Source organism: Trachypithecus francoisi, unplaced genomic scaffold (assembly GCF_009764315.1).
Source record: "Trachypithecus francoisi isolate TF-2019V2 unplaced genomic scaffold, Tfra_2.0 Lachesis_group2, whole genome shotgun sequence".
In the NCBI taxonomy this organism is placed as follows: Eukaryota; Metazoa; Chordata; class Mammalia; order Primates; family Cercopithecidae; genus Trachypithecus; species Trachypithecus francoisi.
In genome coordinates, this window is record NW_022681465.1 from 47344989 (window position 1) to 47371886 (window position 26898).

A 26898-nucleotide genomic window follows, 5' to 3' on the forward strand; every position below is an offset into this window, starting at 1 on the left:
GGCTCACGCCTGTAATCTCATCACTTTGGGCGGCAGAGGTGGGCGGCTCATCTGAGGTCAGGAGTTCAAGACCAGCCTGATCACCATGGTGAAACCCCGTCTCTACTAAAAATACAAAAATTAGCCTGCCATGGTGTTGGGCACCTGTAGTCCCAGCTACTCAGGAGGCTGAGGTAAGGAGAATCACATGAACCCAGGAGGTGGAGGTTGCAGTGAGCTCAGATCGCGCCACCGCACTCCAGTCTGGGCAATAGAGCTAGAATGCATCCCGCCCCCCCCAAAAAAAAGAGTTGAAGTATATTTTATTTTTGTTATGGTGTAAATGTGTAATTAAATGTTATACCACTTTTAACAAAGTTCTAATAAGCAGAAAACACATGTCAAGAAGATATAGACTGAAAATTTGATGTTAAGATAATTCTTTTATTATGTGTTTTATAAAAATTATCAGCACCAAAATTAGCTGGGCATGGTGGCGTGCACCTGTAGTCCCAGCTACTTGGGAGGCTGAGGCAGGAGAATCACTTGAACCCAGGAGGTGGAGGTTGCAGTGAGCCGAGATCGCACCACTGTACTGCAGCTTGGCGGCAGAGCAAGACTCCATCTCAGGAGAAAAAAAAAAAAAAAAAAGTTTTCTGCAGCATAAGTTAGTGTTATTACCATTTAAAAGTTATTTAGATTATATAAGTTAAAAATGTGTATTTTTATCACCAACTTCTGAGATGTTTACCATAGAAGACTCGTATGTATTATTGCTTGTTTCCTACTTCAGATAACCTTATCACACAGGAAGGGAACTGTGATGCATAAGATTCAGGTAAATGAATGGAAAAGATAATGACAAATAGTAAAAGTGTGATCTTTCTCAATACTTCTACTGCTGTTGTAACCTCAGATTTAGTGGTAAGGCGGTACTGAAATGACTACAAAAAAGAAGTTTCACATAATGAAAGTTTGACTTATTAAAAAGCCCTTAAGTAGGTCATAATTTCTTACTTACAGTTGCTTCTACGTCATATTTCAGTGCAGGAAATGAACAGTGACTATAAAGGAAGTTTTTTCCATAATGTGGATCCATTTAAAAGCTTTTCCTTCCTGAATTGTTTCTGGGGTCTTTTGGCAATTTGAAGCAGCTGTTGACAACAGCAGTTATAGGCACCATTGACACGGGAGGATGTCACAGTTGCAGTTCAGTGTTCGTTATTTGTAATGTTCGTTCTAGCTTCAACTTTTACATGCAGTTCAAATTAATTAACTTGTGGAATTAAAACAGGTTCACCGGTCATTGACATCTTTTAGTATCCTATCTATTGTAAGGTATTAGAAAGTTGCTTACCATCAATGGGTTATTTTAAATGCACAAAGTGAACTATTTTCATACACAGAACTCTTAAGAATCATTTGATAAGAAGGGCATAGAAATTTATTAGATAAGACATGTTCAATAAATTGCAGAATACGGCATTTCTTACCAGTTCCTCTATACATTTAACCTTTAGCAGCACCTTTTTCCAATTCATTGTCAAGTTAATCTATATAGTCAGAGTCCTAATTATGTTTACATTACTAAGACATACACCAAATGGAAAATTAGAGATATCTTATCCCTAGTTATAAGTTGTAGGTAAATACTTGCTGGTATTTTATAACACTGTTTACAATCTTAACCATAGGGAAAAGAGCTGTTTTTGGAATGACTTTAAATAGAAGTGCATTAAGAAATATAATTTGAATCAGAGAAAAAGTTAGATTTACTTAGTATTTTTGGTGTACTATATTAAGACTACAGATAGCAGTATATTTTCCCAGGTTTCAAAGGATGGTAACAAAAAGCCAAGCAGAAACAAAACAAAACACCCTTCTCTAATCAAATAAGAAATAAATTTTGTGGTATATTTTTAGGTAAAAGCTCTGATCATGGATGTACTTGAATTTGATATATGTATATCACTATCAACTGATTTCGGACTTTGACATATAAAACTGAAAAACAACATGATAAAAATATTTCCTTAGGACTTTTCAAGAAGTTAGAATCTGGAGTCAGCCTCCCTTATCTCAAAATCCAGTTTTGTTGCTTACTTGCAATATAAAGTTGGACAAATTGTGTATTTTTTCAATGCCTTGATTTCCTCAACAGAAATACAATATGAAGTATAATCATGAGATTACGAACTTACCGGAGATTAAGGTCCAATTGAAATATAGAAATAACATGCCTGGGGCATGTTCATTAAATTTTACCACTTTTACTAGGATGATTTAAAATTATTTCACAGGCGTGTGATGACTCATGCCTGTAATCACAGCACTTTGGGAGGCCGAGGTGGGTGGATCACGAGGTCAGGAGATCAAGACCATCATGGCCAACATGGTGAAACCCCATCTCTACTAAAAACACAAAAAATTATCTGGGCGTGGTGATGCGTGCCTGTAGTCCCAGCTACTCAGAAGGCTGAGGCAGGAGAATCGCTTGAACCTGGGAGGTGGAGGTTGCAGTGAGCCAAGATTGCACCACTGCACACCAGCCTGCATGACAGAGCAGCGAGACTCTGTCTCAAAAAAAAAAAAAAAAAACAAGTTTCATCGAACAATCAAACACAAATTAAGACTTTGTTGCCAATTTTCACACTTATTTCTTCAGATTTTTTTCTTCTGTGTTTGCAACTTGAAATAGAATCTGTTAACATAATTTTCTGGATTAGATAAAGTCATAGATATTTGTTTCAATAGATCATAACTAATAAAATTTTTAATTACAAATAGAAGAAACATATATATTACATAGTTAACACCTCTCACTTTGTTGTGGAGAAATTGAGTCTTAGAAAAAAAATGAATGAGGTATAAAACTTGAATTTCAGACACATGAAAAATGCAGTTTAAATGTAATTGTGTAACATAAATTATCTGCCTAATAATTGGTCTGCCTCATTTTTGCAATGTCTCAATAGAATTCCAAAGATAGATTGATTTTTTTAGCTTAATTTCAACAATTTGTTGGTTCACCATTGAGGGTTTTTTGGGGGGAACCAAATTTAAATAATACGCAAGCAATATTTTACGTGATATAACATGTCTGTCCATCTCACATGGATAATGGAGTAAGATACCCAAATAGAAATGCTTTTTATACCGTAGGATTTAAAAAAATTTTTAAAAAGCAAAATACTCAAATAACTAGAGAGATTTTTATAAAGGCCTTCATGTCTCCCAAAAATGAGATAGGAAAAACGTTAGGGTTGAGAAGATACCACCCCCTACATATCGAGATGTTACAAAATAACTCAGTCTTTTGTGGCTCCCAATCAGTAGCCACTGATAATCTCTGTCCGTCATACCCTCCTTCTCCTTCTAGAGCAGGACTGAAGGAGGGGCAGTATGTTTCTCTGGGCAGATGTTGTGGTCATCATCATCACGTGCCCTCTCCAGTCCACATATTTCACTGAATAGAACCTGCGCTTAATTTCAAGGATTCTGGAAAAGAAAAAGTTGCTTTTCTTCACAAATTATTGAGATCCTAACCTAGCATATCATCTTTTTAAAGAAGATTATTATTATTTAGATTCTCATAAGCACATGAAAAATTTGTCTAGGAAGTTGACATACTGGTAGACATCTAGCTACACATAAGAGGTGTTTTCTCCTTTATCGCACCTTTTTCTTCCTGCGAATTTTTTCAACATACTTAATGAAAATTGAAATTATGTCAAAGAAACTATCACAATGTTTCCTATTTCTTTATTGACTGTAACTTTGTGGCTGTTAAATGAACGAATTCTCAGGAAATTTTTTTTCACTGTTTAGCTTCTCTCTCTTTTTTTTTTTTTTACATACTGTTGACGTCTGTAATTGCACTGTTTCTAATCCACTGTCTTTTATTATATGTTAGAGTCATTGATTACTTGCTTTCATCATCATATAATAGAAATATCTAAATATTACAGTCACAGACACCACAGATATGTAATACCAGAAAACATGAAAGTGAGTTAGCTTTCTTGTTTTACTAGATTTTTTTTCTTTCAGTAAAGCTAGGAAAATATTATTAATTAAAGAGTTTAGTTTTCATCAAACCTGGTGATTGGCCAGATTCTCAATATTTTAGCACCCAAACACAAATAGGAATTAAAGATCTGAAGAAGTCAACAATAGAAAAGATGAATTTTAATGGAGCAGATTTCAAAGAACTTGTAAATATTACAAGGTATTTCTTATAAAATATAGTATGTAACGTAGAGGATTGCACAAATGGTCAAAGAACACTTCATCTGAAATCACAAGCCTTTAAAGAAAGAGCTGTATGAGGAATGGAAATTTGAATGTATTATGAGAATAGGAGAAGTTTAGAAGTTTAAAATTGTATAGAAATAAAAGTTCTAAGAAATAGGGCTTAAAGTTGGATAAGGAGAATCAAAATTAAAAGATGATTTTTATGAATTTGTTTAACCAAAAACGACAACAAAAGATAAAATAAAATGTAGCCCATTTTTAATGTGCTACCAGGAGTGTGTAAGTTCCACCAGGGCATGAATTTTTGTCTGTTTCATTCCCTGACATATTACATAGAATAGTGCCTTGAACATAGTAGTGACTCAGAAAAAACTTGTTGAGTGAAGGAATAAATGAAATGCTTCTTTGCTTTATTTTTCACCTTTATTAAGCAGTGAAATGAATACATGCTTATAACCACATACATGAAATATAATGCAAGTATGTATGACTTACGGAATCCATTGATACTAAGGAACAAAACAAATTTCATGGAACTCCTCCTAGAAAGGTTTCACTAAAGTCTAAGATCAGTTTTTTGTTGTTGGTTTTTTGGTTTTTGTTTTTGAGACAAGGTTTTATTACGTCACCCAAGCTGGAGTGCAGTGGTGCAACCACATCTCACTGCAGCCTCAACCTCCTTGGCTCAAACGATCCTCTGGCCTCAGCGTCATGAGTAGGTGGTACTCCAGGCATGTGCCACCACACCTACTTAATTTTTAAATTTTTTGTAGAGGCAGAGTCTCACCATATTGCCCAGGCTGGTCTCGAACTGGACTCAAGTGATCCACCTGCCTCAGCCTCCCAAAGTGCAGGGCGTGCAGGTGTGAGCCACAGCACCCAGCCCTAAGATCATTTCAATAGTAATGGCATTATGAGGCCACAGGCTGCTAGTCTTAAGAATTTTTGAGTAAGACTAGGAGTTGACTATCACACTGATAACATTTCTTAAATGAAGGATGACGCTGGGAACCACAGTTAGTAATTGTCTTAGTTGCAGACTTAAAAATGTACAAGGAAATAATTGCCATGAAATCCATGTGTTATTTATCTTAAAAAGTTCAGGATGTATTAAGCAACATAGCATCATATAAGAACTGGTCCTATGAGAATATTTTCATCTTTGTTAATAAAGTGTGAAGGAAAAAGGATAGGTATAATTTCAACTTTCTAAGGCTTTTGATTTTCTACCATATGACATCCTCATCCATAAATTGGGAAAATATCATCTAAACCACACACAGATTTTAATGGTAGCTAAAGGAATAGTGAATTAAATAATTTACTCATTACATTTTAAATGCCAACAAATCCTGTATAAAGAGTGCTTGAGGTCTGGCCCTTGAAAGATAGGAATTCAGCATAACCTTGGTAAACTAGAGAAGTGGTCAGAAATCTTGAAGCCAAGGAGAAAAAAAAAATAAACTCTCCAAATACAAAATGTGGAAGAGTTGGCTAGAAACAAATCTGGTAAGGGAAAAATTACAAAATTGAAATAAGTGAAAAGGCAAACATTTACTTTAAAATTCATGCAGTGTGTGGATAAATAAAAATATTTATTTGATAAGACTATACAACAAAAGCACTTTTCAAGGACTGTGTATACTTTTGGACTCCAGAGATCTAGGCAAATCTGATGGGAAATGATGAGCTGCAAAGATGGCGAAAAAATAAAACCCAACGTAAGGGAAGATTAACAGAATAGATACAAAGCAATACACAGTCTTGAAGTGTGTGACATGAGGATGTGATCACCAAATGTTGTTCTCTGTACAAAGGACGGAACAAGAGGAGTGGACATAAAGTATTCTGTGAGGGATTAGCTATAAGTAAGAATTTCCTGAGAGTGAGAGTTGTGAAACATCAGAATAGGATACTGAGGAAGGTTATGTTGCTCCTTTTCCGGAAGGCCTTAAAAATAGGAGAGGTGGAATCTTTGTGAAATAATTTGGGTATAGTATTATCTGAAGGAGGGAAAAATGATATGACCCTGCATAACTCTTGCCAGTATTAATGTCCAGCGTTTCTACTGTTACCTTAGATGAATGGAAAATACAAATTGTATTTCTAACCAAAAGAAAAGATTTTTTTCTCTTTTCTGACATGGCAAAATTTATCATTCTCATAAAGATCCATTTTAAGGCAGTTGAAATTTCCAAGTCCATTCTGGAATTCTCCGTAGTAAATTTAGTGAAACACTAAATATTCATATTAACTAATTTTTTTCAAAGGGAGTTGGTAGAAGTTTTTCTATACTTACTGTTTTTCTATTTCATAAGATACAAAAGACAAACACTCTTATATAATTTTGAAATTCAGAATCATCAGGATTGTGACCAAATAATAATTGGGTATGTGAACTAGTTACTTGATGGAAATGTCCGCTTTTTTAGCATATAAGAGTAATATGCACACTCTTCCCTTTTCAGAACACTTATTACTGGACCCACAAACATGCATGAGGGATACTGACATAAAAATTATCCTAGAGGTGTCTTCACGTTGAAAGGCAATATTTGCCAACAGATTCTTTCTTACTGAATTACAAATCTCAGAGATTTCCTGTTTACCAGAAGTCCTCTTGGAGTGCATGGGATATAGAAGCAGCCATTTTGGCCGGGCGCGGTGGCTCAGGCCTGTAATCCCAGCACTTTGGGAGGCCGAGACGGGCGGATCACGAGGTCCGGAGGTCGAGACCATCCTGGCTAACACGGTGAAACCCCGTCTCTACTAAAAAAAATACAAAAAACTAGCCGGGCGAGGTGGCGGGCACCTGTAGTCCCAGCTACTCGGGAGGCTGAGGCAGGAGAATGGCGTAAACCCCGGAGGTGGAGCTTGCAGTGAGCTGAGATCCGGCCACTGCACTCCAGCCTGGGCGACAGAGTGAGACTCCGTCTCAAAAAAAAAAAAGAAGCAGCCATTTTGAGCATTCACTTTGCACCACCAACTGCCCAGCATCTGAAATTGAACTCAGTCTTACGTAGGTAGGTAGGTAGGTAGGTAGATAGATAGATAGCTTGATAGATAAATACGATAGATAGATAGGTAGATAGATAGATAGATAGATACAGACATAGATAAAATGTGGCATTGTTGCCTTATGGAGTTTTTGAATGGTTCTGACCTGTTCTCATCAACTAGTACAATAACATATATAATTATATAAGTGAATATAGATGTACTATATATGTACAAATATAGGTACATGGTGTTCTGCCTATGAAAGTAGGAAAAAAGTCTAACAAATGCTGAATATATATATATACGCAGGATTACTTCCTCATTCTTATAGGCTCTGATAGAGCAAGGCTACACAATACATTGTGAAAAAATTGTGATATTAACTTCTATAATGCACCAAAATATGCAGTATTTTCCAAAAATTATAAATATATTGCCAATTATGTCAGCTGTTTTTATACAATTAGTATATTTTATTAGGTGTGTGTCTTATAAAGTTGATAGCCATAAAGGTGCTTCTAAAATAATGTACCTATAGAGATTGAATTGCACAATTAAACTCAGAGCTCTAAAACACAAAGTATTCTGAAGAAGTATGTAACTGTATAAAATTTTGAAGTGGAAACTTCCCTGTAAATAGAAGGATTTGGAGTAGACCATAATTTGAGGAGATAAGGAGAAGAAAGAGGAAGAGCTAACAAGAAGGAAGAAGAGGAGTGGCAAGGGGAGGAGAGTAAGGATAGTGGCCAGGGTCATACCAGAGCTGGTTAGGTGTGGTTTAGAAAACTACTCAAGGTACTTTGAAGGAAAACAAGATGACTGCTTCAAGCTTTGGGGATGAGATATCTGCGTAATTCTCAACTGTAATTCTCAGATGGGAATTCGGGTAATTCTTACCTTCATCATAAGTGAAATTGGCTCTCCTGACCCATTATCAGGAAGACAACTCTTTTGGGTTTGTTTTTCCAGGAACTGTGAAGAATATATACTGATTTATACAGTATACATTTACCTGGTTTTCCTTGTGAACAACCACATTCATTTGTAGAAAGTAGAAAAAAAACAAATAAACCAAAAACAGCTACTGATGATCATCCAGTAAATTGTAATAGTAAAGACAAATATCTAACTTACATTCTATTCCCTTGCTGGCCCAGGGAAGTAAACTCATTTTTGCCATCAAGAATAAGAAAATGTGAGATGAGTTGAAGAACACTCATTTTAAAAATAATTTGTAGATTCCACCAAATCCTAAACATCACATTTTCTACATAGAATTTTAAGTTTTAAGTACTCCCTTGAATACCACTTAGCAGCATAGAGAAGTAACAGAGTATGTGATTCGACTCTCTGAGTGTGAGACTGGATTGATACATTGATCCAATATTGATATATTGATATATTTATATTGATTACAGCTCTAACACTAGCTGTGTGACCTTGGGTAAGTTACTTAACTACTCTGTCCTCCAGCCTTCTTTTCTGTAAAATGGAAATTGTAATAGTGCCTTCCTCATAGGCTGTTTTGAGGATTAGAGTTAATACATGTAAAGCTTTCAATACCTTAATATTTTCCTAGGTATTATGTATTTATTAAACTTCTAAATGTGATTAGTGGTCCAGAGTGCATAATGTAACCTTGGTCTTAACTGTTTATATTGCTTGAGGCTGAGGTGAACATACCATTCAATATTTTAAAATGTGGAAGAAAACAATTCTGTTTGTCCAGACAATAACTTCTTTGCCAATTTATGGTTTCTCTAGGATAATACTCTTGTGAGAATCATTCCAACCCTCGTTTTTTTGGTTTTGTTTTGCTTTCCTCCTTTATTGAATGTATACCATTAGGAACTTGAAAGGCATCTTAGAAACTGAACCCAGCTCGCTTTTTATGTCTGAGGATAATGAGACTTAAAAAAGTTGACTGGCCCAAAGTTCACTGGGTAGCTAGTGAACCCAACTGAGAGTCTGACTCCAAATGGAGCTTTCTTTTTACTGTGCAATATTGCTTTGCACTTAGTGCTTTGGGGTTTGGAAGCAAATTGTACTCTTTAATGGCAAAATAATTTACTAATACTTTTACTTCAAGTGAACAACAGTTTTCTGCACCTGGTCTCGTGTTTGCACTTTCTTTGTAAAACTGGAAAAAAAAAAGTTTTCCATTGTTTTATCATGTCTTCAGCAATACCATTATATTTTCCTTGTGCCAAGCACTGAGCCAAGTATTTGTCTGAGGTATTTCAGCACTGCAGTGTATTCAGTGGTTAGAGGGAAGAAGCTTGTTATTTTCTTTAAAGCTAGCATTTCCAAGGGATATCTGAAATACATTGGGAAATAGTCCAGATTCTGGCATTCAGCATGTAGAAGAATATGAAAAGTCCTATAACAAATAAATCGGTTTTCCCGAACTTTTTTTTTTTTTGAGGAACAGCTTGTTAAAATCTTAGGAACCAGTAATCTCTGGAATCCACTTTGGGGAATGCTCATTTAGGCACTTTGGGATCTCTAAGGAAAGGAAAGTCGTGAGTTTGCCCCCACCCAAGAGTGCTTTCTTTTAGAGTCTAGGTTTGAGAGAATCAGGCTAAAATAGGATCCATTTTAGTAACTTCTGATCTATAGTACATAGTCTTTTTTTACAAGGGAAGCACTGTAATACTTTCCGTTTAGTGTTATCTGCTGAGGATGACTTGGGCTATCCTTGAAAACAGCATGGGACAGAATGTGTAGACACGCTGAGATAAGGAGCCTCCTGCTAGGCCTTCGGCCTAGAAACTGTCTCAGCTCACTCTGGCCTGGGGCAACATCCCTCTGCAGCGTGCCTGTCCTTGCCCTGCCTGGATTGTATGGAGGAAACATTTTGCTCGTCTGAGAACACCTCTATTCCTAGCTCTTTGATAGTTTCACTTTCCATATCCCCTCAGTTCCAAACATGTGGAAAAAGAGATAAAGAAAGGTGATGAAATGAAAAAATGGAGTGGGGAATGCTACAAGTAGAGAGGAGAAACTCGTATTTCCATGTCTGGTTTGTATGCAGTCATGACTGGGTTTTGGAGGGTGAAGCAAATGTACCCCAGAGGTCATCTTACTAGATAGGGAGGGAGGTGAGAATATAATGTGAAGTATTGGTTAGCACTGAGAAGAAAATCAAATGCAATTTTTTGTTATAATATCTATACCATGATACATTTAGAAAAGAAAAATATAGTGTTTATTTTTTAAAAACTTTCAAATTTATGTTTCTTTTGTCAGGCATTTGATTGATTGTAAATGAAAATCGGTAAGTGTTCATTTAGGCTTCATGGTAAATTATATAACTTACGCTATTTTAAAACTGTTAAATTATGTTCATGAAACAGGAAATTAGAAGAAAATGGTTTGGAATAGAGAATCAAATTTATTTACAACTTCCTCCAAAAAAGAGGAGAATTGAAAATATATACCCCTAATTCCTTAGGGCATAGGAAATTTTGACCTCTTTCCCTAAAATACTATCATTTGTCATTAGACATTTCTGTTTCACAACCTTAAAAATTAAAGTGGGAGCCTGTTGTCCTTTAGTTTTCTATTTATTAGAATTTGTAATCCTTACCTTTGTACTTTTTTGTTTGTTTTTCTTTTTTGAGACGGAGTTTCACTCTTGTTGGCCAGGCTGGAGTGCAATGGCACAACCTCAGCTCATTGCAACCTCTGCTTCCCGGGTTAAAGCGATTCTGCTGCCTCAGCCTCCCAAGCAGCTGAGATTACAGGCACCTACCACTACACCTAGCTAACTTTTTACGTTTTTAGTAGAGACGGGGTTTCACCATGTAGGCTAGGCTGGTCTCGAACTCCTGAACTCTGGTGATCCACCCTTTTCGGCCTCCTAAAGTGCTGGGATTACAGACGTGAGCCACTGCGCTGGGACTGTATTTTTTTCTTAAAAATGCTTTCATTTAAAATACTAGATAATTCAATTTGTCTATTCATTCCAAGTTGGAAATTAATCTGTTTGGCTTGAGGCTACACAGCTTGCTCTATAGGTGGGGATGGCCAAAGACACATGAATATTTCCAATACCGTGAGACACTGGGATTTTCAAATATTGCTGACATCTTAATCAAAGCTCTGCTGATTACTTGGGAGTTGGGTCCTTTGAGAGAGGAAATAAATCAGCCTCGCCCATGGACAAGTTACATTAGTATGGTTGTAAAATTGTTTATTTCTCAAATTTTAAAAAATGTGATTTTTATATAATTCTATATTTTACACTTGCAGAAATTTTGCATTGTATTTACCAGATTCTTCGTGGTGTTATCTATAGTTAGCACTGTGAAATGAAAAGAGCTGTTTCAACCAGTGGCCACTGCCATCATGAAATATTCACATTTCAAGGGAAGATATGCTTTTGGACTCAACTGATGTCAATTTAGAAACATTTTGCATTATGCTATATTCCTAGGGCTTCAAAGTAGTTATAATTTTTATAAAATTATATAACATCAAAGTGAAGGAAGCAAGTTAGACAATGAGTATATGAAATTGAGTGGTATCCATCTGAATTTTTACAAATGAATGTAGTTTTGTCTTTTATTTGAGCCTCACGACCTCATAATAGAATGTATATATTGTTACTATTCCCACTCTATAGAGGAAGAGACTGGGGTTTAGAAAACTATGACTTGGCCAGGCTTGTACCACTAGTGACAGGCACAGTGACGGAGTAATCATCCTCCAAATAACGTCTGACTCCATCATGGATTAAGACTTTACTCAAACATCATCTCCTCAAATAACCCTTCCCTATAAATCAACCCAATGGATGCCCACCTCTGCCCTTCTTCACTTCATCACCCCTTCGTCCATTCTACTGCGATATCTTCTCAATAGCACTTCTGTATCTAAAATCATCATATGGGTGCACTTGTGTGTCGCTCCTTTTCACCTTAGAACATAAGCTTCACGAAGACCGAGACCTTCTGTTCTGTTTTCAGTGGTATCCCTGGCACGTAGCATCATGCTTGACAACTTCTTGTCTCTGTGACTAATGATTGAATTTTGTCACTGATATCTGTGATATTAAGCATCATGGTTTTGGCTCACGGTATACCCCGTTACAGTGATTTAACCAGGGTTTGATTCCCATGTAGTCCAACCTGAAATCTACAATCAGAATACACCGAGTATGTCACATGTAATTGGTCTGCTCCAAAGCTGTGGCAGGTAGCGTGGACTGCATCCTGTTAGAGGACCCGAACTCCATGTGTGTGCCTTAATTTCATTTCTGACATTTAACTGTCACCCTTCCTGCCCATCACCCTGAGAGAAGTTCTGAAGTATTCGAACAGTGTGTTACACAGCCCCAGCATGTTCTACAGTGTGCCAGGGCAGTCATGGAGAGGCCTCTTGTTCTGGAGCTTTGCACAGATAAAGGGAGGATATAGTTTTGAGAGGAATGCTATAACTACAAAGTGCATCCTGAAGGCCATTTAGCTCACAATGAAGGTCTGTGTTTTAAAATAGCACTATAACAAAGTAGCTACAGAGTTTTGGCAAGGGCTTCAACTATTTATAGAACTAAGTAAGACATAGTAAATAGTGCCACAGTACCCAGTTCTCCCTTGCCATAACCCCAAACTTATAAGAAGCACTGTAATTATATTTTTCTACTTAAAAAAAAATCATAGTAGCCATTATCAGTTTAACCATACGGAAGCTTAGGCTGAGATTTCTTTTTTAAATGCATAGTTTTGATTTTCAGCAGCTGCACTGGGTCTTTAATCATATATTATCTTTATGAAGCCTTTTTCTAACATATGTTAATTGGCTGTTTTCTGTGACAAATTATGAGCTCTTACTTTGATGAGGTTCAATTGCAATCATGTTGGAGTCGAGTACGCAGAGTTTCCACCCCTGCTGGCTCCTCAAACCACTACAAACATCCGCACGTCACTACAGTGCTGAGTAATGGCAGGATTTGGGCTGGCTGATTTCTCTACAGATTTTTTTTTCCACAGGATATTTTCAGCTTCTTTGTACTAAATCTGTTGCAGGGTTTGCCCTTTTTAGCAGAAGCATGCTCTAAAATTAACATCAAATCTTATTGGAGATTACTATAATACATGAGAAATATTTCATAATTCAACATCCGGTGTCTGTTTTGGTTTACTAAAATTTTAGTACATTATTACACATTTTAAAAAGTCAGTTGTAAGTCTGGTAAGTATTTTCTAGATCATCAGCATTTTGTAACATATATTTTGAATTTTCCTCTTTTGAGAAGAATACAGTTATTAAGTGAATAGATGATCAGGTGTATATTTAGTTATCATAAAGAAAATGCACATAATGGTTTTCCTGGAGTTACCAAATATATCACTATGTTAAAAATTCCATTGTATTTTCTTTGCAGTTACATCTGTTGGTCGAGTCATAAAAATAATTACATGTCCCATCAAGGCTAATGTCCTATAAGATGCATAGCATGCATTTCAATTCTCTAACACTTTTTAATGTATGATTAGGATGGACAGATATGTTCTAATCCATCTGCTCTGAGAACTATGACCGATATCCTGCATCAAATACCAGCAGATGATCAGTGATAGCCATAATTAGAATAGATATCAAAATACAGTGTGTTTGTTTATATTCAGAAGAAAGTAGGTTAATTGATTAAAGCCTTCAGAATCTGTGTCAGACACCAGTCATAGTGGGATTAATTTAACTGTTTCTGCTTTGACATCTCAAGTATTCTAAGTAAACTGCTACAGTTGTTCAAAATCTAAATCTATGGATCAAATTTTCATACAGGTATTAGACTTTAGAATCATATGAGCCAGATGTGAATAGGAGCTACTCCTCCTCATGAGGCTGTTTTTAATCAGTCATTTCCCTAGAGTAGCACACAATCAATGAGCTCTAAATCCTGAGGCTACCTGCGCTTGTAGGAAGGCCTGGGAACATCATTACAGAACTTACAATTGAGCCATGTGAAAAAATTAGAGCAGAAATTAAGGGTAAGAAAGGTTAACTTCAGAAGTCTTACTTTGGTACTGCTTTTTTAGAGGGAGGTAAAGAGATTTTAAAAAAAATGGAATATTAACCCCACCTTCTAAATGCAGAGAATTTTCTATTAAAAGATCATTATAAACAAGCCAAATGAGATGTTATTATTGATTTATGTTAGCTAGAACTGTTTAAACACGTGTATTATTTCGAGAATGTACATGTGGGTCAATTTCAGGAGGAGTAAACAAATGTAAAGATTCTTTTTCGCTAGTACCTCTGCAGCTATGTAGAATGGCTTCAGATGTCCTATGTAATACTTCGGTGTGCAGTCACTTGACGTACTGTGTCTTGAGCTAATGTACATAAGGAAATTTAGTTCCACTTGATAAGACACATGCTTAACTGGCTTTAAGAAAATAAACCAAGATAAAGAACAATGTGTAAATGAAACAGAGAACTTGGCACTTGACTGTATGGAAGCCCATGAGCCATGTGGCTTAATTGGGGCCAGTTGGGATCATTTAATGATTGCTGTCAGAAGATCAGATTTAATTCTCCTTATAAGAAGACCACAGTGGGATAGAGTTAAACAAATTGTCATCAGAGGTTTCAGATGAACAAAGCCTTAATTAGGTTGATTGGGATGCTATAAAAGAGATGAAGAGAAATGGAAAAATTGATGAATCACTGAGTTCTATGTTGAGCTACATATAATAGCAATATCATATATATTTTGAGAGATAGTATTATAGCATTTTGAACATCACATATTTTAGCATGTAAAGATTCTATGTGAACTTTCTAAATGTGTAAGGTTTAGAGATAAAAATAAATGACATTCCACTTAAATAACGATGATTTATCTAGCATTTTCTCTTTAATGTACAACAAAATCATTGGCAGGGGGACAATGGTATTTCTTCCCATTTCAAGGTCATCTTTAGATGTTAAATAAATTGGAAAATAAACAATGAAAGCAGCAAGTTATTTTCAAGGACATAATTTTCAATCATTTAACAATATTTGAATGCAGAGTAAAATAAAGCTTTTACTGAGAACGTCCTTTTAGGCATTCACACCACAGTCTTAATAATATTGTGATTATTTACTGGTGATAATATTCAAGACAACTCAGGTGTCTTAAAATGTACCCTTATTGTTTTATTTACACATTTTGAAAGACTAAAATGTGTTTTTCCATGTGCTGTGCACACATGTGCACACACACACAAATGTATCAGTAAGACTGAAAAATGTGTTCAACACTTATAGGCATATGAGAAAAATATTTTTAGAGTATTTCCATTTTAATCATGAAATATGATATATTAAAGATGCAGAATATAACGAACATAATTTTTTTCTTACAGGATCATGAGATACCTCAGAATTTATATGTTTTTATTGTAATAACATGAAAATATATAATAGCAACATCTCCCACTTCTAGCCTAGCTTGCTTTACAGACTATTTTGTTTCACTGATGTTGATGTTGTTTAGTGCTTAACTTGCTTTGTTCAATAACAGCAACAAAAATCCAGCTGCATGTGCTTACTGAGAGGTTATAGCTGGGGAACAGAACACTATCTGTGATGCTAAATTGTAGCTCTTGCTTTGTGATATGACAGTGCAGGCTTTACCTTTGTGGTGAGACCTGCCACATCACTCAGAGGCCTTTGAAAGAAAACATAGTAGCTGCACTGTTGTGAAAAATTAGAAAAGCAAAGACATGATAGAACCCTGAATTAATTATCTAATATAATGTGGAAAAGCTAAAAGCTGTGGTAGGGTTGGATAGCACAAGGTTCTTCACATATTTAGAACATTTGGAATTTATTTTGGCATGGGAATAGAGAATGCTGTTTTAGCTGCAGTGTGAAAAAAGTGTTCAAGACAAAATAGACTATGGATGACTATGACAGGGAGACTGTGCTTCCCTCACAGTTATTAAATTGTTTATAATGCAATACAATTGTAGAGAGGTATGTGTCTCCTAAATTCTGGAACTGTGTAAATAAAATGATTTATGTCATGGATAATGGCAGGTTAGGCCCACTTATTAAATTAATTGCAGGGGTTTTGAAAACGAGTTCCTTTTTAGCCTTATTATATTTCTGACATACATTTCATCTCTTTTTGTCCTTGGGGAAAGATATTAAAGTAGGACTAGAAGCATTAATGTAGAGTTTTCAGCAGCCGTGGTCATTGGGAAAATTGATATATTTCCCTAGTTATTTCCACTTTTGCTGCCTGAAGCTCTTCCGTAGCTGATATGTAACAGAAACTTCTTAATTTTTTTAACACTGTAAATTTATTCTTCATTTGGTGATTATTGTTACAGGATAAATGAGGCATTATCTGTTAGAAGTTGCTAATCATTAGTTTTGGAAAGTGAGATCCTCATGGTAAATGTAAGGACTACACTGTTCGCTTGATAGCATTAGTATATGATAGGACTTGCACTTTATGCCTTCAAACAGAAGCAATCATACGAGCAGTAGGCTATGTTCCCAGTACTACTATGTACCCAGGACTCACATCTAGTACCACATCTTATGATCATAACCATCCTACAAGTGAAAATTGTTTTCTCAGTTATGGGTAGGGCAGGGAAACAACAGTTCCAAGGGGTTAATCATTCTGGAGTCACACAGCGTCCAAGTACCAAGCTAGAATTCCAACCCTGTTCTTTCTGATCCCCAAATCCATTCAACTTCCAATTCTCCGTATACATTATTCTAATTCCACATAGGAGATGCTATATAAATATGATGAAGTATTAAGTGAGGTTATCAATCTGCCTTTATATAAGCAAAAATAGTAAAATATTTTTAGTGGTAGTCATTAAAAATAGAAGCTGAAGAAAAGAAAATACATCAGTTGAGAGATACAAATCTTAATTGATTGTCAATCAACTAATAGTCATTGGCTCTTTTTATATGTTTGACACTAAGGGTATATACTGGGGATAAAAAGGTGAAACAAACAAATATACCCGATGCTGAGGTAGTTTCAGCTGTTGCAAGTGCTACAAAGGGGAAGGACTTAGTGCTTAGATCTTATGAGAGGGAAATTCGATGTCATCTGGAGGGCGTGGAGTACTTCCTGAGGAGGTGAAACTGAAGCTGAGACAGAAGGGAGGAGAAGTTAAGGACGCACAAAAGGAAAGGAGGAACATCCAGGCAGAAAGAATTGCATAGTACACAAAGGCCTCTTGGCAGGAAGGAGCATGGCAGGTGTGAGGAACTGGAAAAGATGGTCAACATTATTTATTATTTGTATGTGTGGTACTGTGTTACTGAGACTTGAAGATGATTTGAAATTCATCATATTGATACTAAATTAGAATAAATTGTGAAAATAAATTGGCATATGGCATGATGGTATTTATCTAGTGGAAAAGAATGGCTGTTCTTTTATTACCCTTAGAAGAATGAGTCTTGGGTATGTGATTTGGAAATGAACTCAAATTGCACTCATAACTAAGGTAATGGTACATTTATAAAATACATGGTAAGCTTAGAGAGAAATGGATAACTTTCAAGGCCAAGGAAATACTCCTCAACTCAAGACATCACACAGTCGAGCATCTATAGGAGGAGTAATCTGGTTATACCTTTTGAAGTTCAGAATAGCTCTTATTGGAAAAAAAGTAAAAGTTCTGCCTGTTTCTTTTAACCAAAATATAATTGTATGCTTCATACATTTTTCAAACAAATCACAAAATAGAAAGCTAAATGTAACTAGATGTAACATATTGAGCAAAGTTTTCCACTTAAAAAGATAATGAATCATTTAATTATTTGATTTAGCAATACCAGGCTTGCAGCAACTAGGCTTATGATCATTTTTGCCCCTTACGATGTATCCAGTTTGTATGTATTTAACAGTATTATTTACTGTTGTGAGTGTTGTGTGATAGAGTATGCTCAGTTTGCAGCTTTGAGTTTTTACGAAACATTATTTGAGGATGCTAGCATTAGTGAAAATGTAAGTCAATGAAAATGATATTTGCTAATACGAATAAAAGAAAACCAGAATTTTTTTGAAAACTGGCATCACATATTTCAATGTTTTATCATTATTCATAGGCTGTTTTTATTTAAGTGACTGCATTGTACTTATTGTAGCAAAATACATACTTTGCAAAGATAAGTTTAGCAGAAGAGAATTAATTTCTTCCCACATCTTTTAATGTGGCATGGCAGTCTCACTCTAAGATCAAAACACATAACTGAAGGTTATGTTTAACTTCTAAATCAAAGTGTTGTGGGAAGATGATTGAAATCTGATGATGACTCAGATCCACTTGATATGTGGTTTTCTTCCTACAGAAACCTTATGTAGAATGCCATTTCCATGTTAGAAAGAACCTAATAGCGAGGAGATTAAATAGTTTCACTATAGATGCAAAGTTTGTGTTATATACTTTGGTTCCTAGTTTGAATTTTCTTAAAGAACCTCGAGAGCCTCAATAACCATAAGAATCTTTTCCCCCTCAGTATATCTTTTTTTTTTTTTTTAATGTGGGAGCAAACAAATGATTAGCATATTTTACCAGCATGCATTGATTTTTTTTCCCGCCGGTTTTCATAATTCTTTTTTTAACCAAAAGTTTTAATTTATCTATTTTGATTCTTTGCTTGCATAGAATTTTTCATTTGCCTCAAAGGGTAAATTCCAAGTATATGACTGCATTAACTGTGTACGATGATTTTTCTAAGGCCTGGTAAACAATAATTGAGATATATCTGCTACTTCAATGAAGTAACTTTTTTGTTTTCTTATTTTCATTTCTTAAAGCAATCATAACAAAACACTAACCTAGAGCTGACATGGATTTTTCTCAGGTGTTTTAAAGATGGAAATTAAAAATCACGCCCCAGGTCTGAATTGTCCTCATTGTCCCTTATCTGAACCTCTCCAAGGCCTCTGTGTGTGGGGTGTGCAGCACAGCGCACTCAGACAGTTCTGCTCAGAGAAGGAAGTGGAGAGTTTTGGTTCCCATTTTACACTTCTGGAACAGTTTAGGGAAGGAAGCACCTTTACACCTTTTATTGTTCGTGGTTGCTGACATCATATCCTTCCCTGACCAGTCTGTGTGCGTGTTTCCTGCCATTCTGTCAAAATTCTTCTGTGCTACTGGGAGAGATTTGTAGGAGGGAAGGAGGGAGGAAGAGGGCAAGAAAGAGGGAGGGAGGGAGGAGGGAAATGGAAGGGGGAGGTATGTGTCACTCAAGGGAACTTGTTTGTAAATGAGATAGCCCAGTGGGAGAATGATCTTTAGCATCTGTCCAGAAGAAATTCTTCTCGACTTGGGTCTCAAACCACTTTGCCTTCTTCTGCCTGCTTATGCCAAACTCAAACTCAAAATGAACAGAAGCCTGCCGTAATGAAGTTCCCCTTTTTAGTAAGCAGCCTCATTTTAGTTTTCTTTTATCTGGGTTGGCATTTTTTTTTTTTTTTTTTTTTTTTTTTAGAAAAAAATGCAGAAGACTGTAACTCTGTAGAGTGTAACTATAGTAGAACATTTCTTCTTTTTTTTTCAATTACTGATTATTTATATGTAGCTCTGTCATTTTCTAAGAATGCTTCTTTCCTGTGGAAAAAGTAGCGGCAAGGCTGTTGGAATTATGTTAAGCTTATGATTGATTGTACATCATTAAAGCTCTCTGCATAACTTGAAATTTTACTACATGTAGGCAAGCTATTGTAATCCTTTTTCATAAACACACAAAACAGTTTTACAGATTACTAAAGTTAAATAATCTCTTTCTTCACCTCTCTAGGCCTCCTACAAATTAATACTTGAAACTGACCTTAAAATATAGGTTTTGCATAAAAATTAGGTTAGAGAAAATGTGCTAAGAAAACAATGCGTGAGCTATTGTTGACCTTCCTAATTCTTTAAATTTTTACTGACAGCCTTGAAATGTGGTGACCGATAATCAAATGTTCTAAACCACGTTTCATGATAGACTTTACTTCATGACCAGTTACTTAGTGTCATCATCACCACATATTACTCTGCGTGTGTACTTCATACCAAATTTTGCATTTTAGAAATGTTCTGAAGGAAATATCTCAAGAAATATTTATTTATACAGAAAACAAAACTTTAGTTCTATTGAAATTTAAACTTGCTTCTCTCTATATTGCTTTGCATATTTCAAAAAAGAAAATATATTCAACAGCATTTTTATCAAGCACTTATATATACATAGATGCATGCACACATTCTCTCTGGCAAAATTTTTTTCCAGCATGTTTTAAGAATTTTTTTTTTTAAAGTCCTTGCTCTGCTCTTTTTAAAAATGGTCTCACTCAAAGTTGTGAAATATGGGGTGGTGATATGGAGGAACTCTCCTAAGTTTGGTTCGTCAGGAACTCTCTCTGCCTTTCTGAGACTTTTCTCCAAGGTTGTTTCGCTGCTTGTTTGGTTATTTGTATTTTGAAATCAGGATCTGTAGACATTCTTGTCTCTTCTGCCTTATCACCACACTCTAATCTGCTCACCCTGACCCTCCACCTTGAAGTGAATAAGCGCTTAGGCAGCCATAGTCCTGTTAGCCGATAGTACCACTGGCCTCAGCTCAATGAAAGGAAAGGAAATTGTCCTATATGCATTTGCTGTGGATTCATGCATTGGCTTTCTGTGATAGAGAAAGCTTGTTTGTATCTTTGGGGTCTTAAACATGCATGGGAAATACCATTCTAACATGCTGCTTGCTTCTAAGGTAAGACTATGGGAAACACAGGAAAGTTGCCCCATTGAGTGACATTTAAGACTTTTTCTAAAAATAGATGGACCGTGTCTAGCAACATCAAATATATGATGCAATTATGCTTTGTGGGTTTTTCATATTTTAATGTGATTTCAATATGTTATAACCATTTTTATGTGTATTTGTCAAATGTGTGTTATTTCTACAACTCTTTAAAATTTTGAACCACCTCCAACATTTAAAATTACAGCTGGAACAATAGTTTTTGATGAGCACTGTGTGGTCATAATGTTACTCAACATACATATTCTGAGAGGCAGAACCGAACTGCAGTTTAGCAGAGAGGCATGGGGCAAAGAGAAGGGATAGTCTTAGTATTTAAGCAGCACTTAATCCACCAGAACTAATTATATCGTAATAGCTTCTCCAATTAAATAATCACCAAAAACTAAAAAAAAAAAAAAAAAAAAAAAAAAAACTCAAGGTGATAAAGAGTTTAGAAATTAAATTACAGAAATCAAAAGACAGCTAATGGTCAAATTGAATGTGTAACAGCCTTCCTGTTCCAAGAACTTTGAATTGGAGCCAAATAATCTATTAAATAGCCAGGACATTGGCTTAGCATTACATAATGCATGTGGGAATTTATCAGGTCCGTTGTCAGACACCAGCTAAAATAAACAGGGAAATTCTGAGCAGTGTGTAAAGTTGTTGCATTCATTGACCTAAGACGAAATAGAATAATTGGAGCTGTTGCTTGAAGAAACCTTTGTGGAATGCTTTCTTGTTAACTTTCACATTTCAGAGCAATTAACTTCCGTTATGTTCAAGTATTTTCAGATATAATTTAAAACCAAGTAAAGTACGTACTTTTAATATTCTGGGTTTCTTGGACTTACCTCATGTTATTGATGATCATTTCTCTAATTTTAATTCATGACCTAGAGATCGCCAGTATGGAATATGAAGCTTCTGCAGTTTTGTATCTTACTCCACAAAGACGTGATATCTGTTTGTAAATATTTAAATTAGAGGATGGATGGTCTGTTATAAAAATATGGTATAAATTGAAGAATAATCTTAATTTTGCACCATTTATTTTCTATCAATGCTTATCTTTTTTGATTCTTGTTATCTAAGATGTAGTTTAAGGGCTTTCAAAAAGAAAAGATCTCACTGCTGATAGATGCTTGCAATCTAAGATTAAATATTCCATATTATTTTTACGGTGTTCTCACAGCAATAATTTTTTTAAAGTAAGAGTAAAGGATTTAGATTTAAATTAGTTGACATTTACATATATCAAACAGCACTTTCATAATCGTCCATCCTATTTGCATAACGAGGGACGTTATCACCTCTGCTGTCAAAACAGGAGATTGTTTTCCCTTCAGAAATGAATTAGCTGCCCTACTTAGCATACACAGGTACATAAAGGTTCATTAACTCTCTGATTTAGGTAATTTTTCATAACAGAAGGGTGAAATTGTCACCTAATTTCATTAAAAAGATTAGGAAACTTTTTACAAAAAAAAATACATTTCAAGTGTTAGTCTTTAAAAAAGCATCACTTAAATGACTTGTTAAATTACTTACGACATTATTAAAAAATAAAACATTCCTACCTGATATGCTGCTGTCTGTGATATACCATATACTTTTAACAAAAAGTTGTTTTTATTCATTTTATTGCTTTAGCTCCGTATAGCCTATTTCCTTGATAAAATTAGAATATGATAGTTCTTATGAAACTGACTTGCTGTTAGAGTGATATTTAATTTTTCTTTTTTGTTCAGCAGGAACGAATGCAGGAATTTGGGAACTGAGCTGTGCAAGTGCTGAAGAAGGAGATTTGTTTGGAGGAAACAGGAAAGAGAAAGAAAAGGAAGGAAAAAATACATAATTTCAGGGACGAGAGAGAGAAGAAAAACGGGGACTATGGGGAGAAAAAAGATTCAGATTACGAGGATTATGGATGAACGTAACAGACAGGTGAGTGGAGTAAACTTTCTTTGTATCATTATTTATTAATTATATTTTCTCCACATATGTTAAGGGTACAGAAAATATTTTGAATCTGTAAACATCTATTGAGAGAAGTTTGGGTTAATTAAATGTGGCCAGTTAAAGTGCTGATAGTCTCTTATATATAAAGGAGAAAAAATCACTTTATTTGTCAGAGATATAATTTACACATTTGTGATCATTCACTTTTTAGTTCAATACAAATTTTAAATGGGAAGTGTGCTTGTGTGACATGAATAGCTTGATAATTAAGAGTTAATCAGCACAACATTGTTACATTGCACACATCATCAAACAAAGATATCCTTATATTCATGGGAACTAGACCTTTTGTGGTCATTCACTTAAAGGTTTATAATATGGGATAAATATCCTGTATAAAAATGGCTTTCATTTTATTCATAGTAAATGAGATTTTGAAATACATCCAAACATTTTAACATTGTGCTGACAACAACAACAAAGAAAACACCCACACAAGATATTAATAACTTAAAACATATAGGCAAGAACTATCAGTTAATTCATACCATTTTAAATCTGAATTTGATAAACATAGAGGCAGATGGTGTTATAATTTTTTTCTAGAACGCCAGTGATAATGTCTGTGTGATACAATTAATCTGTTGTGAAGACTTTACACATTCAAATGCTCAGTTCAGCATTAAAGACTTGTATATCATGAATGCCTGCAATTTGATTCTATTTTTCTTCACACTTGGGGAGAGTGGATTTAGTTAGGCTATATAAGGACAGCTGGGTAGCTTGTCTAACATTAGATATTAAATAATGGTCCTGGGAGAAATTACAGTAATGCAGGGTCCCAGCCATCTCATATGGATCATGGAACCTGCAGAGAAGACGTTTCTGAACTGTGGAAGAGAAGAGTGTTTTGCCTATTGCTCAGTTACACTGAAGAAAGGCTACACAGTAGCCCTGGGGACAACCACTAGACTGTAATTTCCCCACAAATACAGACACCCATGTCCTCTATTGTCCCTTTTTGTCTTCTTGGACATACAAATGGGACTAGAACTGATTGATTCATTTTTTTAAATATAATGTTGTTTCATGTGTAAATTATAATGAATAGGAATTATTTATTGCATCACAGTCAGTATACCATTAAAAAGTAGAGAAACTTTTAGGTTTTCAAGTTTATACTCCTCTAAATTATTGTATATTTTCAGGTACACATGACTTGAGCTAGTTTTGGCTGCAAGTTTAGCTAAAGGGTGAATAATATTAAGATTTATAGTGGATTCCTTTAGTGTTTTCATGCACATCGTTTCTTGCTGTGGATCAAGCCAAAAAGCAATAATTGTGTCAATAGAAAACCACTATTTTTTAATTGGCCTATAGCTTGAAATTGAGATTAAGACTGAAATATTGAACATCAGGTAACACTGTTTGGACTTTGTTATTTGGACCAGAACCTATTTTGAGTACAGTCAAAAACATATGAATGAGCATTTACACTTTATTATCAACATCAGATAATTTTTAGGTTTATGATATTCATTGTATCTTGTTTTGCTTGCAGAGTTAGAAGAGAATTTTTGCAGGTTGAATTCATGAGCTTTTATTATGCTTTATTTTAAAAAAACAGGGATCCAAGATTTTTTAATTTCTATTTCTAATTATTATGGGTAGATAATAGTTGTATTTAATATGGGATACATGTGATGTTTTGATGCATGTATACAATGTGTAGTCATCAAAATCAGGATAACTGAGGTGTGCCTACCTCAAACATTTATCATTTCTTTGTATTAAGAACATTCCAATTCTATTCTTTTAATTACTTTTAAATATACGATAAATTCTTATTAACTGTAGTCACCCTATGTACTACCAAATTCTAGATCTTATTCATCTTACCTATTTTTATACCCATTAAACATCCCCACTTTATCCCCTCCCCGCTCCATGCCCAGCTACCGTTCCAAGCCTGTGGTAACCATCAGTCTACTCTCTATCTCAGGGGGTTCAATTAAAAAAAAAAAATTTAGTTCCCGCACAAGTGAGAACATGCAAAATGTGTCCTTCTGTGCCTGACTTATTTCACTTAACATAATGTCCTCCGATTGGTTTCACCCATGTTGTAACAAATGACAGGAATTCTAGGGATAGAAGAATTTTAAAGCCAGGAGTGGTAGTTCATGCTTGTAATCCCAGCACTTTTGACAGGCAGATCACTTGAGCCCAGGAGTTCAAGACCAGCCTGGGAAACATAGGGAAATGCAATCTCTTATTTAAAAAAGTAAAAAAAAAAAAAAAACAATGGTGTGGTAGTGGCACGCACCTGTGTTTCCAACTACTTGGGGATCACTAGGGCCCGAGATGTCAAAACTGCAGTGAGCCGTGATCATGTTACTCCACTTCAACCTGGGCAACAGAGTGAGACCCTGTCTCAAATAAACAAAAAGAAAAAAAAAGATTTTTAATATCATACTTTTGAGCTAATAATTGAATATTTTTTCTTTATTTATATACAGTTGCAGGTACAGTGGCTGTTACTCTCATCCAGGTTAGAAGTCATAATAACTTTAGAAGAAGAAAACTTATTCAAATTCAGCTTAGTTTGACTCACCATTTTTTTAAATTCTGAAGACAGATTTCTTGATTTTATTCTTTAGAATTTAGGATGTATTTATTCTTTTCTCCAGTCTTTAGATACAGTAGGCCTGTAAGTTCAATGCTTTTAAACAGAATTAGTAAAATTGAAATCCACCATGTTTTAATATATATTTCAGTGATTATTTTAGAGGCTATTGACAATTTCAAACATCTTACATATAAATGTTTGTCTTGTGTACCTCTCACCTACTATGAGAGCGGTTTTAAGAGTCGTTTGGGAAAGAGCCTAAAATATGTAGGGCACTTCTAATAAACAAAACTAGCAAATCCAAAACAGCATATCATACTGTGTAGCGGCATCCCTAACCTGGGCTTGCTTTCAACTGTGTATTCACATGTTGCAAAGAAAAATATTAGCTGTTTTGCCCTCTTTGAAGCTGCCCCACTGTAGACTGTCCAGTAGAACCTCACGCAATGGCTCACTGTCATCTTTTCTTAAAAGCTGTCAAAGACTGCTCTGCCATTGCACTTGTTTATTTAGCTATACACAGAACAAGGTATGTTTTTTCCAGAAAAAGAAATACTGACTTGTGTGAAATGAAATATTACAGCACTGATGTGATAAGTTGTATATCATTAAGAAATAAAACTGTTGTGAAATAGAATGGCTGTTTAAATTGAATCTTACCTTTACTTTAGCCGTCTTTCATAGTGGAAGTAGAGAACAGCTCAAATTCAGAAACATCAATACATAAAATAGTTTAGGTGAGAATAAAAGTTGACAGCCTTTTTTTATTTAAAAAATTTTCGGCATTTCCAAGTTTACAAAAACTATTTATTTTTAGTTTCAAGCTTAAACATCATGGATTTCTTAAGCAAGTATGTAAAAATAACATCAATTGTTAATTTATCTTACAGAAATTTTCACACAATCTAATAAAAGTAATTACCAATTATGTGCCAAGAACTATATATATATATATAATTCTAATTAATTTTTATTAATAAGTCCCATTTTATGGCTGAATAGTTCATTTATTTGTGAAATCAACAAATGTTACTAGACTGCAGTGTACCTATCACTAAGTATTCAGTGGTGAACAAGAATCTCGTCCAGTTTATCCTCTGCTTTAGGGGGTCAGCGAGCTTTTCTGTAAAGGACCACATAGTAAATATTTTTAGCCTTGTGAGCCATATAGTCTTTGTCTCAATTACTCAACTCTGCCCTAGTAGTCTGAAAGCCATATGCAATATGTAAATGAACCTGTGTGGCTGTGCTCCAATAAAGCTTTACGGACAAAAACAGGACATTTGGATTTCACTTGTAGGCTACAGTTTATGGACCCC

At 35.1% G+C, this 26898-nt stretch overlaps 1 protein-coding gene across 25 annotated transcripts in view; it reads left to right on the top strand.

The window, feature by feature from the left end:
* Positions 1 to 26898, top strand: part of MEF2C (myocyte enhancer factor 2C) — a 186091-nt gene that overhangs the window by 58117 nt on the left and 101076 nt on the right. For 9 of the 25 annotated variants that reach the window (XM_033179178.1, XM_033179168.1, XM_033179172.1 and 6 more), the window contains one exon: positions 22743 to 22938. In XM_033179178.1, coding sequence (XP_033035069.1) covers positions 22885 to 22938 — 54 coding nt within the window. In that variant the 5' untranslated portion in view covers positions 22743 to 22884. The other 16 variants (XM_033179169.1, XM_033179160.1, XM_033179180.1 and 13 more) reach the window with 11 other exon arrangements.